The sequence below is a fragment of the Cyprinus carpio genome, chromosome A2 (genome assembly GCF_018340385.1).
Source record: "Cyprinus carpio isolate SPL01 chromosome A2, ASM1834038v1, whole genome shotgun sequence".
Taxonomy (NCBI): Eukaryota; Metazoa; Chordata; class Actinopteri; order Cypriniformes; family Cyprinidae; genus Cyprinus; species Cyprinus carpio.
Genome location: NC_056573.1, coordinates 4,439,073 through 4,455,706, shown reverse-complemented (window position 1 = coordinate 4,455,706; position 16,634 = coordinate 4,439,073). Strand labels below are relative to the sequence as shown.

General features: G+C 35.9%; 2 protein-coding genes across 2 annotated transcripts in view; one reads left to right on the top strand and one right to left on the bottom strand.

Annotated features, from left to right (window-relative positions):
- Nucleotides 1-366: 366 nt before the first annotated feature.
- On the bottom strand, nucleotides 367-10,684 carry LOC109068075 (hypoxanthine-guanine phosphoribosyltransferase-like). Its single transcript, XM_042769770.1, has 9 exons — nucleotides 10,526-10,684; nucleotides 10,234-10,340; nucleotides 8,672-8,855; nucleotides 7,570-7,635; nucleotides 6,109-6,126; nucleotides 4,810-4,892; nucleotides 4,500-4,546; nucleotides 3,172-3,248; nucleotides 367-986 (listed from the first exon to the last, which is right to left on the bottom strand). Exons 1-9 carry the CDS (start codon nucleotides 10,661-10,663, stop codon nucleotides 939-941), a joined length of 768 nt encoding a protein of 255 aa, XP_042625704.1. The 5' UTR covers nucleotides 10,664-10,684; the 3' UTR covers nucleotides 367-938.
- A 2,565-nt stretch (nucleotides 10,685-13,249) lies between these two features.
- Nucleotides 13,250-16,634, top strand: part of LOC109099048 (probable G-protein coupled receptor 158) — a 48,236-nt gene continuing 44,851 nt past the window's right edge. The window contains 1 exon segment of the mRNA XM_042769776.1: nucleotides 13,250-14,571. Coding sequence (XP_042625710.1) covers nucleotides 13,682-14,571 — 890 coding nt within the window. The 5' untranslated portion in view covers nucleotides 13,250-13,681.

The window sequence follows — 16,634 nt, the reverse complement described above, 5'->3', positions numbered from 1 at the left end:
CCTGTTATTACTGTAATTCCTGTTGTGCATGACTTTAGTGCACTTTCACAGGTACACCTGAAACTGGACGTTATATATCTGACGGAAACGCGCCACATAATTCACCTGCGCTGAACACGAGCAGCAGTCAGACGAGCAGAAGAGGCTGGGCAAAGAAACAATGAGCAACAGACGCAGTTACACAACACAAACCCAGACAAACTCTGTTCCACTTCATCCCATTGTGTGTGTGTTACAGGTGTGTGGCATGTTTGAGTCGTCTTCTGAAGTAACAATACCACAGCAAACAAGCCATAACCAAACAAGCAGGCTTTCATCGTTATTGTTCAATACTGAGTAAACAAAAACGACACAAGTGACAAATACACATGCATAAAATTTTAATGCTGTTACATGGAAATTTTCTAAAATGTATAAACATCCACATAAATGTAAACTTCCACAAAAGTTGGCCAACAATTTCTTAAGCTGTAGTTCACTTATTATAGCGTCTGCTGGTGAATAATTGAACGAGAAGTATTTATTATTAACAGTGTAAGTAAACAGCTTTCCATTACTGAAAGGAACACAATTCATATTTGCATTGTAATGACAGCCTTTTCTAAAATGAGACACACTTAGTCTTAAAGGGAAAGTTCACCCAAACATGGAAATTCTGTCATCATTTACTCACCCAACAAAACATTTGTTCAACTATCCCCCTTTAATGACTAAATAGCATACTAACATATATATATAACAGTGACAGTAGTATGTTAGTGTGCTATTTCTGCTTACTTCTGTGTGTATAAGGTACATGTGGTATTCAGTCAGTTGTAACCCTGGACTTCATTTTCGAAGGCAAGGAGGAGAAGAGGAGATCTTCTACTGAGATCCACAGACACCTTGCATCCTCCAGTCAGCCTTCAGATACTCATGTACGAGTGAGATCATCTTCTTCAGATCTTGTATTTCTGTTTCCCTCGGTCACTGATCACACAGATGTGCTGTGAGGACGAGAGAAGGATCACAGTAAGCCATTCAGTCGGACCCTAAACACATCACAAGTGCAGTAATGTACAAATGTAGCTAGATGAGAACAGGAATTAAATAGAAATCCGTTAACAAAGATGTCAGCAGATTCCAAGCAGGCTCCGTTATCAGGCGAAGCTGATCTCTTGACTGAAAGAAGCCTCCGAAAATGACTGATTCGGAGCCCTTTTTCTACAGACATCAATTCTGTGTCACACAAAAAGCACTCCTCACACGAAGATCCTCCGCTCTTGGTGAGTTTGGTGTTAGCATGTGACTAAGCTAATAATGCAACATTAGTAGACCCTTTTTCAGTTAGTAAACATTGTGACGTTTTTATGGGCAGAGCTTAGGTGGAGGCTGAAAGATTCTCCTGACTGCTTCACTAATGCTAGCTAGCAAGTTTTGTTTGCTTGTTTTTTAACAATGAATGGAGAAAATTAAATTTTATCTGAATATGTAATGTCACTCACTGTCTGGGACCACGATTGTTATTTTAAAATGTTAACTTTAACTGAAGAAACCTGTTTGGCCGACTAGTACACACAAAAAATATAGTAAATAAAAACTGAAGACTATAAATCTTTAGATGCCTATAATATGTACTATACTATGTATAAAAATACAAAAAACTTTGTAAAATAGTCTACAAATTTAATTAGACTGAACTTTATCAGTATTGATATGATAGTTCAGAGATTTCCAAACTTTTTTGTTAACCGAACCCCTTATATTTCCTGGAAGATCCCCCTGAGTAATATTTCCTTTATTTAACACATCAGTTGATGGTCAAATCACATGCAGTTAAACAAATATAATATTTATATTAATCAATTATTTCAAATCATTATTTTGATTAATTTTATTTTAAAAGTATTTTGCATTTTTATGATTTAATTACATTACCTTTTAAAAAGTTTGGGGTCTGTAAGATTTTTTTTTCATGAATACATTTTTTATTATTATTATTTTTATTCAGCAAGGAAGTATCAAATAGATTAAAAGTACCAAAAAATTACATTGTTACAAAAGTTTTTATTTTTATGTTAATGTGGTTTTTAATTATATATGGGGCCCATTTTTTATGTATTTTTGTCCATTTTATTGCATGCCAGCTATGTATTTTATTTTATGCATTTTGGTTAAAATAAATGAATTCTTTTAGCAAGGACTAAAATTCAATTCAGCAAGGACACATTACAATTGTGGCAGCAAAGACTTACATTGCTACAAAAAAAAAAAAAAAAAAAAATCTGTTTTAATTAAAAGCTGTTCTTCTGAACTTTCTGTTTATCAAAGAATTGTTTTCCACACAAAAATATTAGGCACAACTGTTTTCAACATTGATAATAAAACAAAGTTACATGAGCAGCAAATCAGCATATTAGAATGATTTTTGAAGATCATGTGACACTGAAGACTGGAGTAATGATGCTGAAAATTCAGCTGCGCATCACAAGAATAAATTACATTTTAAAATATTTTAAAATAAACAGTTATTTTAAATTGTAATAACGTTTCACAATATTAATGTTTGATTGGCTTTTTTCTGCACAAGGATGCATCGTGCCTACAGACATCACGTCTATGTAGGGAGCTCACTAGATTTCACTGTCTATGATTTATGCATGTGAGAGACAGATACTAGATTGTTGGATAATTGAGTTTGAACAGCCCAAGGCATTCTCTGAAGTGGGTGTCATTTTTCACAACAGCTCACTTACCCCTAGCAACCGCCCCTCCAAATGGAGACGAATGGACAACTGTGCAGCTGCAGAGAGACTGTTCTTCCCTAACTCTCGCAGTGCTAATGTTGTCTGTCATGTCACGCTTTGGGTAGACATTACAGGCTCGGGTGAGTTACACGTCACTGCAGTTCTAGCAAACAAACTCATGTATGCTTTAAAGAGAAGTTCTGCACGTGTCTCTGAGCGCTCGAGCCGCTGATCTCACACCAGTTGTCGTGTCCAGACTTTGAAATATGTCGACACACGGGGCGAGTCCTTCGTCTGGGGATAATCTCACATTAAGCTTTTAAAATGCTCTTTGACAGAAGTGGAAAAACAACATTTGGGTACACTTTTATAGCCTGAATTAACCTATCAAGATGTCAATTTCAGTCAGTGCAACAGTTAACAGTGTTGATAGAGTGGCTCTTACATTGAGATCTCTGAAGTATTCATTGTAATCCAAGGCATAGCCAACCACAAAACGATTGGGGATCTCAAATCCAACATCTGGAACAAATATCACATATGAATGAAATGGAAATGTTAATCTGTGTTTTTCATACTAATATTCTGTGGGAAACACAAATCAGGCAACAGAGCTCTTAACCCTGAAAAGCCTGACATGAAATATTAGTCCAACATTTTTTTTAATTTTTATTTTAATGAGCAGTATATTGAACCAGTTTAAAAAAAGAAAACAACAACAACAAATTTTTTTTGCTGAATATTTGATACACTAGGCTTTTTTCATATAGTATCATATAGTGAGAATATGGAGCTCATATTCAAGGAGAAAAAACCCTCAGTTTTATACAGAGTTCGATTCATAAAAATATGAAATTTTGGTGCAGACATTTATATGGACAAAAAGTAAGATGAATTCCAATGAGATCTTATAAAAGTATAGCCAAATCTTTACATAAAATGCATATAAATATCAGTTGTTGCTCTGTATCTCCCAACAATATTTTTCTAAAAGCCGAAAGTGTTTATCTTGAAATATGTCTATATAAGTTAGTAGGTTTTATTGAGGCAAAACATGCAATGCAATTCAACTATGTCTATATAAGTTAATCATATTTGATCCTGACATTTTAACATGATTTTTCTAAAAGCCGAAAGTGTTTATCTTGAAATATGTCTATATAAGTTATTATTACGTTTACTTTATACAAATCAGTAAAGATTTCACAGCAAGCACAACCTTAAGGTTTTACAATTATACTAGAATGCCTTTTACTTGCTAAAAAAAAGAACAGACTAAAAACTATAAACCAAAAGTAAGAACCAACACAGTAGATTGTGTACAGATTTTTAAGCAGTTTGATCATATTCCTAATTTAGACGCCTTTGTGTATAAAATATTATACAGCAGGCTTTATAGGGTTAAAAGTATATTAGGTCACTCTTTATTTTAAGGTCCAATTCTCACTAGTATTAACTACAACTTTTGTCTCATTAAATTGCTTATTTGCTGCTTATTAATAGTTCATAAGGTAATTGTTAAGTTTAGGTGTGGGGCAGATTAAGGGATCTAAAATACGGTCATGCAGAATTTTAAGACATTAAAATGTGCTTTATAAGTACCTATAAACAGCCAATATCCTACTTATATGTATGCTAATAAGCAACTAGTTAATAGTGAGAACCAGTCCTCAGAATAAAGTGTAACCATATATTATTATACATTATACTGGTACATTATTATTCACAGATATTTCGATGTAGTATGCAGTAGAGTATGTAATCATCACTTACAGTCTGGCAGATATCCTGTCCCACTGGGCACCCGCTTCACCAGCAAACTGTGACAGGTACAAAACAAGGCCCAGAAAACACTCAATATGTGCAGGTCTATCAAAAATATCAGCACACACACACACACACACACACACACACACACACACACACACACACACACACACACACACACACACACACACACACACACACACACACACACACACACACACACACACACACAGTCCTACTGTACTGACCGGCTAAAGAAGGTGCCTCCACAAACACAGAGCTCAGTCAGTACTAATCTATCAGTCTGGGGACTCACCCGGCTACTTTGATCATTTTAGGGCTGAAGGCTTCAACGTGATCCAGCAGGGTCTTCATGGTCTTTCCAGTGTCCACGATGGCCTGTGGGAATAAGGACACTGGGATGAAGGCTGTCACACACTATCAGCATAAGAAGCCCACATGACAGAATCTAAGTCTGTTCTGTTTTGTTTTGTTCTGTATTCAAAAATACAGAACAAAATTTTGATATTTCATAATTACTATTACATTATCATTGTTGAAAACAATTGTGCTGCTTAATATTTAATATTTACATTTTTCCAGGATTCTTTGATGAATCGAAAGTTCAAAAGAACAGCATTTATTTTGGAAATAAATACTTTGTAACATTGTAAGAGCCTTTACTGTCATTTTTGATCGATTTAATGCATTGTTGTTGAATATAAGTATTATCTGTGACCCTGGAGCACAAAGCAGTCTTAAGTCTCTGGGGTATATTTGGAGCAATAGCCAAAACTACATTGTATGGGTCAAAATTATTTTTTTTTATGCCAAAGATCATTAGGATATTAAGTAAAGATAATGTTCCATGAAGATAATTTCCAAACTTAAAAACGTAAATATACAAAACTACATTTAAAATTCAAATATAAAAACCAAATAAATACATCCATAAAGCCAAAAATCCAAATATCTTAATATTTAGATCACCCTGTCAATGCCTATTCCAGATTTTCAAATAGTTGTATCTCGGCCAAATATTGTCCGATCCTAATAAACCATACATCAATGGAAAGATTATTTATTCAGAAGTGAATCTCAATGTAATCTCAGATTTCGAAAAATTGACCCTTATGACTGGTTTTGTGGTCCAGGGTCAAATATTATAGAATTTTTACACATGCAAATATAATATATTTAATGTAGGCCCTTATTTTTAGAGAAACGTTAATATTGTTCTTTTGCACTTTTGTAGCTGGATCAGACTGTAAACAAAGAAAAATAAAATGTATTAAGCTAACTTATTATTTAACAACAAATCAAAGCTAAATGTAGGGAACATATGGCATCATTAAAAGCAGAAAGTTAGCAAAAATGACAGTCACGACTGAAAACAATCATCCTTCCTCTAAGCGACGTGGAACGAATGCAGCTTTTTTGCTTGAATAAATCGAGGCGCAAAACGGCACATGATTGACTGACCTCTGAAATGGTCAAGCGTATTGAGAGAGCGAGGAAGTAAGCAGAAGAATAAAGCATCTGAAAGGCCTTTGTTTATCGAAGGATATTAAAGTGATCGAGGGAGTGAGTTTATCCAGACAGACAGCAGACGTACCTCCACAATCAGGACGTTCTTCAGAACATGTAAAAAAACACAAAAAAAGATGAGACACTGAACGCTCAGGATATATCAACATCACAATATTCACAATATATAAAAACAACTCACATAGTCAAACAACAACAACAATGCAAAATTAGCACAATACTCAGACTAGGTCAGTATAATGATGGGAAAAGGGCAAAAGTGAATTACAGTAATGAGATCCAGCACTGGCAATAATAGGAATTACAAAAACAGCTTGGAAGTAAACCATTTGGATGAATTGTACTAATGAGTAATAATTTGTGGGATTGTGCTTAAATATTTTGAATATAATTTCTTTTGGGGTAAAGAGTGTCCTGTTTTCATTAGATTTACCCATGAGCTAGACTGGAGGCATTTTATTCTTAAAAACACACAAAGAAAATTTGTCTAAAATGTATTTACTATTGTGTGTAGACCACCAAACAAACAGAAAAAAAACCTGCTTTATTTCCAAGTTAAAAACAGAGAGAATTCATATTCAGGGGAAATAAAAAGACAAAAGATCTTTTACTAAAGAACTGTGTCTGTATCCCAATCCTGAGCTCTGCTGCGAAATCCAATTACCTGAGCAACGGAGCAGATCAATCCTCTTACTGAAGAATTAGACATCATAAACCTTTGACAAACTCTAACCTCTCAGTCACATCTATCACACATATTCAGAATCACTGCACTTAGCCAGCAACTGAAGACAGGAAAACAATAGTTAAACGAAGGGTTGAATTTAAAATCCATTATAACTAGAATAGTCTTAAATTAAAGAATTTAGGAACCATTAAATAAAATGAATGCAATTATATAGACAAAATAGTATAATTATTATAAAATGGTTTTAATGAAGGGAAATTTATAAAGTGGCATTACAATATTTGTGAAAGAATACAGAAAAAGAAAATAAGATGCATATTTAAATTAGTCATCACAATGACTTTTTTTTTTTTTGAATGAACTCTTTTGACTTGTTTTGCTGAGTTATTGTCTCTAGATTATAGTGTTTAAGTCAAATAAAAATAGTTCATAGACATGTCTACAGAAATTATATGAATGGGAATAGAATGCTATAGTGTGTGTGTGTGTGTGTGTGTGTGTGTGTGTGTGTGTGTGTGTGTGTGTCTGTGTCAGTCTTTTGCATGTCTTGCTTGCGAACCTTTGACCTGTAAAACTGTGTATTCCACAGAAACAGACGAGTCAACTTTAAGCATTTACCTTTCAAAAACGTGCTCCTAACTAGCAAATTTTGCCTAGTTAATTTAAATACAGTTCAAAAAGCGAATCTCAAAAAAACATGTCCAGGTCACATTTCACCACAAAGTCAAAAACTTTATCATTATATTTCATTATATTTCTCATAAGGAAAACTATTTTTTTTTTTTTTTTTGCATATTGACATATGGCCAGGTTTCATGAGAAGGCTGAGAATATCTTTACCTTTCCACTCAGCACAGACAGGTTCTCTGCTCCTTCTATGTGAAGATCTTCAGTCGACTGGTCATTCTGGAGTGAAATCAAGTATTATATTTTACTGTTTCATTGTAAGGTGGAAAAACAACTAATCAAAATGAAAATACAAAGGAAAAAACAACATTTAGTACATATTTACTTGAACCAGTGCATCTGGAAAGACTTACTATATACTACAAATGAGCCAAGACATTAGATCAAGCTAGTGTCAAAACTATTATTATTATTACAATACTAAGTGGATGCTTTCCAGACAAAGTGATTATATGGAAATCAACTGACTTCACAAACTCTGAGATGAGATACAGAGCATGACAAATATAAAATCACGACGCCCTCTGTTGACTAAATACATAAAATACAGTCAACACTCAACAACAACATCGTCACATTTCATTAATCAGAACAAAGCTGTTAATAGTATCATTTTGTATATATATATATATATATAGTTGGAGCCAAAATATGCCACTTAGTGAATTTACCTTTTTTTCTCCTAGTTATCATTTTGTATATATATATATATATATATACACACAAAATGATAGCTAGGAGAAAAAAAGGTAAAGGTTTTTTTTTTTTTATATATAGGCTACTATTTTACTCTAGGCCTTTGCAGACACTTTAGTGACCTATTGGTCCTTTTGCAATTGCTATTAATCAAAGGAACTTAAAAACTGCATTATCATGGTTTCCACAAAAAATATGAAGCTGCACAGCTGGTTATAAACACTGATAATAATCAGAAATGATTCTCGATCAGGTTTGGTTGCATGTCTGGCTTCACACAGCCATTTACATGCAAGAAAGCCAAGACTCATGATCATGAAGGCATGCTGTGATGTGAAAATCACAAACAAAGTGGCATTTGTAAAATAAAATATTTGTGTCCACGTGCACGAGTGTGAAAGAAACTTGTGATTCATCATATGATCGAAGCAGTTTCATGCTGTGTTAGCATGTTAGGAAAACCAGTTTCAATTTGCTCTACATTGAAATTCCGAGGAAAATGGAAAAACCACATCTATGGAACAATATCTCAGAAACACTAAACTCCATGCGTGCTCACCAGGTAGCTCTTGAGCCGGATGAAGTCCACCCTCATGGGAAGGGTCTTGTTGGAGTGTCGGCACAGGACTTTGATGCAGTCCACCAGGTCAGCGCAGAACTGATAACCTCCCTTCAGCACACACAGCACCACGATGTCATGATCGCCAAGATCATCCATGATATTTCTGGCCAGTCTCTCTGTCCTGGAAAATCCCATGACAGCACAACAAAGTCTAATTGTCACACTTTACAATAAAGTTTTCATACTGAATTGTCAGAAATAAATGACACAATGTCTACATGCTTTATAGTCATTACTGGTCAAATAATCCTTCTTAGAACCATGTCTGATCCTCATGCGAATTTCCAACAAAAAATGACAAAAATATTACTTTAGAACACACAGGTCTCAATATGACTTAAGACTTTTATCATTTTCTGTGGGATGTCGGTAACACTTTACAATAAAGTTCATTAGTTAAGTACTATAGTTAACATGAACAATACTTCTACAGCATTTATTCATCTTAGTTAATGTTAATTTCAGCATTTACTAATGCATTATTAAAATCAAAAGATGTGCTTGTTAACATTAGTTAATGCCCAGCAGAACATTTTGGCACAAATAACTGTCCAGTACAAAGACATTATTCCAGCAGAACATTTTGGCACAAATAAAGATTACAATGGGAATTTTAAAAAATCCTGTAGAAATGTCTCATGCTTCTTATTCTTGTCTTATATTATTATAATCCTTTAATTTGGGTTTCAAATTCTGATACCTAATAAAGATAATTTTTCATTTCACTGGTAAAACATGCAATCAAGACTAAAAATGACAAGCTAACAAACAAACCATAATTGTAGTGTAAATACAAAATGAATCCACGTGCAAATTAATTGTCATTAACCTTTGAAAAGGAAAGGCAATTCATTGCATCACTCACATATATCCATTTCTCACACAATTTTAGAATACATTTGCTTGCATAAAAATAAAAAGATGTTAACCTCAAAACTACTTTACAAGGTCCATTATGAAACACTGATTTCAGTATAAATCAGGCACTATGCTGTAAATCACCGTAGTTGTAAATATTTCAAATCATAAAAAGGACAATCCTTACAAAATTAAATGCATTGCTGAAATGTTTACAAAAATATAATATGAATAACATACAGCACAAAATAAAGTTGGTTTATATTAATATATATTGCAACATATAATAATTGCTGTTAATAGTGTTCATTATGTTTGACTACGTCTTTAATTTATTTTTTTACGTACATTTCTGCCAAAGGTAGGCTACATTAACTGACAGTCACCACTGATAAACTACTACTAAATATATTGTAGAAGCTTAAAATTTCCGTAAAGCTGCTTTGCAATGATTTGTATTGTGAAAAGCGCTATACAAATAAACTTGAATTAAAATATTAAAATATGCATTTCATTTGTTCAATATGCAGTGGGGTCCAAAAGTCTCACTTAAACCTGTAATAGCAGAATGATTTCATCAGTCTGCACGGTGGACGTGACCAGAAGGTGGTTAGTTGACTCTTTAATTTAACCTCCAGTACCTGTCCATGATAACTCCGTGTGGGATGTAGACACACTCCAGATCCTCGCAGTAATGCTCGGGAGAGGTGAACAGGTCCAGCGGGTACCCGGGCCAGTCATCCGGGATCTGCAAAGCACAGCTGAGATCAGACATATATGCATTTTTTTTCCTCACGTGTTGCAAAGTTGCAACTGCGTGTTGGCTACTTTTACAGTGTGGTCACAAAGTTTACAATGAAGTACAATCCGCCTGCTTTGGTTTCACACGAGCTTCATTTGCGATGCTTTTAATTTATTTGCAAGCGCACAAACCACAATTCCTTTATCCATGTCTGTTTGGTTGCGTTCCCGTCCTGCCATGTTGGATTCTTTCAGCTCGTTGAATGAATCGAACTCTTCTCGCGTCCACTTCGGTAGTGCTGCTGATGACGACACTCGCCATGACGTCATCGGGAGCGCATTCAATGGGTGTCACCGCTGGCGGGGCTTGGCGCATCGGTATGTGGGTGCAAGTGAGACAGTTTGGGTTCAGTGCAATCCCCGGCACTTGTTTATTACATGTGTAGCTGAAGTTATTAACTAAATTAATCAAATTGTAAATAATACTTTAAGAATTGTGTCTGCATGTTAAAAACATCATGACAAACCTTTTTTTAGTGTTGATGTACATGCTCTTGTGTAATCTTTGTTGTAATGTTTCTGTTTTGGTTTGCAATAAATTGCTTTAGACAATGACTTTTCCACCACAACACCTCCACCTCGTTTTTTTCGCTTGGTATGAGGTTCTTTTTCTCAAATGTTTGGTTTTCATCAAACATGAGGTTTTGTAGCCACATTACTCCGGTTCCTCATGGAGGCACTGAATGACAAACTTCAGTATTGACATTCTATTTTAAGAAGCTTCTTCCTTGCTGACATCCAGTTTAGACCAAATCTGTACAGGTGGGTTATAAACAGCTTGAAATTGGTTCACCAGATTTCTAAGTCTCAGCAACCCTTCTTCTGAGGAACTCTGGCAGTTCTTTGATCTTGGCATGTTAGCATGCACTCCAATGCTTGATGAAATCAGACCGATGTACTGAGATTTACATTATAGGCTTTTAAGTGTAGTCTTAATCATGTTTTACTGATTTGCACTTCGTTCAAATTTTAGGCACTTTATACTTCATCTAGCAATAAATGTAGGTGTGTAAAAAAAATTTCCCCGCACAATAAATGTCAATTTCTGTTTATTTAAGCTGCATACAAAACATTACAGTGTCATTTGTTAAGTTATATTCCCATTTCATTTTTGGTGTTGGTGAAATGCCAGTCTCAAATAAGTGTCACAATGTGCTGAAAACAAAAAAACAAAACTGCAGAATACTAAGCGTGTACTAGATTCACATTATTGTATGTATAGTTAATAATATATGACTTCTGTTGCTTTTATTCTGAGCCAATGATGTTTTTATGAAGAGATTGTTTAGTACCAAATAAGCCGTTTTCCTCGAGGGTATCGTTTACCGCTTCTGGCAATAGATGATTTCAGGTTTTACTGTCCTTGTAGGGGTATTTTGGTATCTTTTGATATCCCATAATATTGAGAGAAAATCCAGAACAGATTTGGAGAAATGTAGCATTCCATCACTTGCTCCCAAATGGATCCTCTGCAGTGAATGGGTGCCGTCAGAATGAGAGTACAAACAGCTGATAAAAACAACACAATAATACACAAGTAATCCACACCACTCCAGTCCATCAGTTCACATCTTTGAGGTAAAAAGCTGTGTGATTGTAAGAAACAAATCCATCATTAAGACGATTTAACTCTTTAAAGTTTAAACCATTGTTTAATCTATAATAATGCTGTCTCCAGTGAAAAAAAAAGTAATTCCCTGTTGTCCTCTCACATAAAAAAATGAATTGTTTGTTTAGAGCTGTTTTTGCTTGTAAACAGTGCTTTATAAGTGCATATTTCTCTCCTGATGCAGATGAGATGACTTTTTTTTAATGGAGAAAGCAATTTTATGAATAGAGGACTCTATCTTGATGATTTGAGAACTGAGCTGAATAATGACACTTACTGTATGTGCTGTCGCTGCTTTGCAGCTAAAATTGAATTTGTTAAAAAACTGATGAATATTTAAGACATTAACACTGTTATTTTTCTGTTTATTATTGTGAAGCTGCTTTGAAACAATCTGTTATATAAAGCGCTTTGCAGCAAGCAACATAAAATGCCATAAACATTTCAATGCACATAACAGATAACAAAATAGAGAATACATCCACATATGGCTCATATAAGTACTTTACTTTCTACTAATAAAAATATAATTTTAACAACAGTGTATTGTAAATGTGTCCTATTTTAATCGTGTTCCTGTGGCTCAGTGGTTGTGGGTTCGATTCCCAGGGTTCGATTCCCATGGGAACACACATACTGGTAAAAAATGTATAGCCTGAATGCAGTGTAAGTTGCTTTGGAAAAAAAGCGTCTGCAGTGTATTGTAAATGTGTCCTATTTTAATCGAGTGTATTGTAAATGTGTCCTATTTTAATCGCATGACTTTTTCTGCTCATCCGGCATATTTATGACCATCAGCAGGGCAATGGCAGTGAATACAAAAACACATAGGCCCAAAAGCAATTATAAGGTAATTCACTCTTTAAAAACAGTAAAACTACATGCTATCATGTACATTTTTATCGTAAACTGTAAAGAAACTATTAAGAATTAACAAGTTGACATTTATTTAGGTGCATTTTTACAGTGCAGGTTTAATGTTTCCCTAATAATGTAACATTTAGCATACAAAATAATGCATCTTTAATATCGGTTGCTGTGATTTTGCCAAGTAAGACATATTCCTGGATCAACATTATTGTCCAAAAATACAGACTTAACCCAATCCCTACCCCTTAACCTAACTTTACCCATAATTTATTCCTAAAATCAGTGGAAAATGATAGGTGAATAACAAGGGTGTAGAAGATCTCTCATTTCTGATTGGTTGATTGGACAAGGATGTTGATCCAGGAACATATTGTACTTGGTGAAATCAAGCTCACCCTTTAATATCAATGAGATTATGGAGGAGAATAATGGACAAGAATTGCTTAATATGCCCATGAGAACATCCCGTACCAGCATCCCTCGTCTCTCTTCACCCCACCCAAGTGCACAAGACTGACAGGAGCGATGGCCATTCACAAGTCTCCAGTACAGTAACGAGGGAAAGATGCTTTTGGAAACAATCAGCCCCCCGCCAGCTCCGAGCGAGCATTCGTTACTGATGAGAGCAGTGCACGCTACAGTAACCCACCGCAGAAACGATGCTCTACGAGGCTTGACGCGTTAGATCCACAGATGTGGGTGGCGTGGTCGGTGTGTGGATTATCTGACTGAACCATTAGAGTTGAGTAACTTTTGAGCACGCACGTCTGTTTACGCTGAGCTGGGGAATGGACGCACTCATGAAGTGAATGTCGATGGAGAATGTTCACGGTCCTCGTTGGCGTCGAGGCATGGATGCATTCCTGCTCTACCTTCTTCTGCTTATTGGAATTGCGAAGGGATCGAATTACGGCTACGTGGAATGGTCTGAAAATGACAAAGATCCTGAAATCAAGGCTAAATACCCAGTTTACAGCACCGGGGAGTCGACGCACCAGCAGCCGACCATCTCCAGCACCGAGCGGACGGCGGTGGCGCATAAGCTCGAGGAGGATCTGCCGCGGGTGGTCACCGCTTTCCTGCACACGGGGGACTCATCCACCCTGGAGCATGTCAGCTGCTCTCGGCGGTATGAGCTGAGCAGCCTCCGCGGTGGAGCTCACGCCGCCTCGCACACCTCCCTCCACGGCGTCCTCGACACCATGACGCACGCCACCAACTTCCTAAACATGCTTCTGCAGTCCAACAGCTCCAGGGAGCAGCATCCGAGGAGGGATATCCAGTGGTACCACGCACTCGTGACGAGTATGTTGGAAGGGAATCCTAAAATCTACCGGGCGGTGCTCACATTTCACACGGAGTCTCCCGAGGCGCCCGGTCCGCAGGTGTTCCTTCAGGCGACCAGAGGCGAGGAGCGCATAGTGCTTCAGGATCTGTCCAACACCGCGCGCCATCGCCTTAAAAACAGGACGCCTGAGTCCGACTGGTACAACGAGTTTCGGGACCGAAAGAGAGCCCAGAGGCTGGTAACAAGTCGAGGGTTTCCAGCAGTGCAGGGCGAATATATTCTGGACAGAAGTCATGTCAAGTGGTCTGCGCCCTTTCTAGAGTGCGAGCACGGCAGGTTTGTGCCGCACTGGCTGCTAACACTCTCCGCTGCTTTCTATGGTCTGAAGAATGACACTGCGCCGGAGTTTAGGTAAGCCACTAAGATAGGGATCGATGATATTTCGCAGAATTATTTGTAAAAGTCGTTTTCTGTTGGTACATATCTTAAAGATTTGGCTTCAAAAACCTGTAAACATTTCGGTGAGAATAAAATATTATAGGCTACTAGAGTTCACTGAGCACGTGCAGAACTGTTATGTGGGGTAAGGAATTAGTCTTTTATAAAGACAGCAAAATTTAAGCAGCGAAACAATAATGAAACACAAAACAATTTATTAAAAAAAATGCATCAAACCTTGAAATGAATAAATTGTGTGCATTCATAAGATTTAAAACACCTGCCCAACCTGACATGAAAAATACTTTTGTCCTGAAAACATATTTTATTTAAAATCCATTAATTATATAATTGACTCTTGTCTTAATATATCCTGCTAGTGTGATTCACTTGTTTACCCAGTAAATATAGCAAAAATATGATGATATTATAATGGTTGAATATTAATTTGAGGCAAGAATTATCAAAACATATTTTAATATATGAGGTTTTGAAATAAACTGGACTCAAAACATTTACTGTCAGTGTAGTTACTAACAAATCTAGTTAAAACTATTTAAATGTCTGTCATTATAGATAACATATCAAGTGGGATGTACTTTGAATAAGGTCAGCACAAGCATCCTTTTTAAGTAGAACATTTCATAAGGTCTTTAATGATGGAATCTTATATATTGTTAAAAATAAATACAATAAGTATTTAGACACTTGCTGGTTGTGAAAGGTTAGTGGATGGTGTTCATAGTTGAATTGTGGTTACTCTGCTTGGACTCATGTGATGGAAACACACTTCATACATCCAATGGAAACTGCGATACCAGTTGGTTAAAATTCACTGCCAAGATGGCTTGGCAGCATTTGCTTGCAGATGCCACTTGCCTGATATTTTGTCATCTAATGCAATGCCATTCAGACATTTTTATCGGAGATAAAGACCCTTGAACACTTGTTAGCACTCAGTGTATGCACAGACAGAATGCTGGTTTTCTTTCAGCACAGTATTGTAAATGTTAATGTGCTGAATTGCTAGGTATCACCCAGAGACAGCATCAGGTCACAAACCTGATCCAAGCAATTTCAAAATCAATCAAGCCGTAAATAAATGACAAAAGCTGCTGGCTGCACTGGTTACTTGAACACATTTAGAATTTTAGGCCAGTTGCACTTGAACTCTGCACATGATATGATCAGTTTTTTATAATTTACAGCCATTGGAATTTGCTGATATAGCAGCTGTAATGGTTTTCTGCCAGATGGGATCTATGCAATGAAATCCAAATTATCCATTTGAACGGTGGTGTGGTAAACGGATGTTACCAAAGCATATAACATATCACCTCAAGAGACTGGAGATTCTGTTCAGAGGGCAGCCTTTAAGGAAAACTTCATCAAAGAATTAAAAATAATTTAAAATTCACAAAAAGCATGGCAAAGTTGGCTGGAACTACAGCTCCTGGCCTGTGGTTGGAAGCATAGTTTCTTGTTAGTGTTACATGTTGACTTAAATCATGCTCTTGAGCAAAATAAGCAAGTTAACACACAGTAAAATATATGTATATACATTATGTATATGTTTTTGAAGAGTGCGCATGTGCCCCATTTGTGGTTCCCCAAAGAAGCTTTCAGTGAACAGTTCTTAACATATTTTTTTCTTAATGTTAAAAAAAGTAAAAAATGTAAACTACCTTTTTGCACTATAAAGAACTTTTTCTTGAATGGAAAAGTTCCATGAATGTTAAAGGTTTTACATGGAACCAGCGATGCCAATAAAGAACCTTTATTTTTAAGAGTGTTGAATCCCAGAGGACATCTGAAAATAAAGCAAAACAACAGAGAAGAAAAATAGCAAAGCATTCATTATATGCCATTTTCATTCTTTACAACAAAAATCTGAAATCAGTTAATCTCGAAACAAACTACTTTGTGAACATTATTACATCACTGCTTGCATGACATCATTAATAATGTCTGCATTGTTGAACCAGCATGAAAGTAAGTAAATGATTTTCAGGTCATTGTGCAGTTTGGCTCGTCTT

Excerpts from the sequence above, each read along its gene's own strand:
- LOC109068075 (XM_042769770.1), bottom strand. The coding sequence starts at position 10,663 with ATGACGTCATGGCGAGTGTCGTCATCAGCAGCACTACCGAAGTGGACG. Across the intron at positions 7,636-8,671 it reads TCCGGCTCAAGAGCTACCTG|AATGACCAGTCGACTGAAGA; the intron begins GTGAGCACGCAT and ends ATTTCACTCCAG. Across the intron at positions 987-3,171 it reads AATACTTCAGAGATCTCAAT|CACATCTGTGTGATCAGTGA; the intron begins GTAAGAGCCACT and ends TCGTCCTCACAG.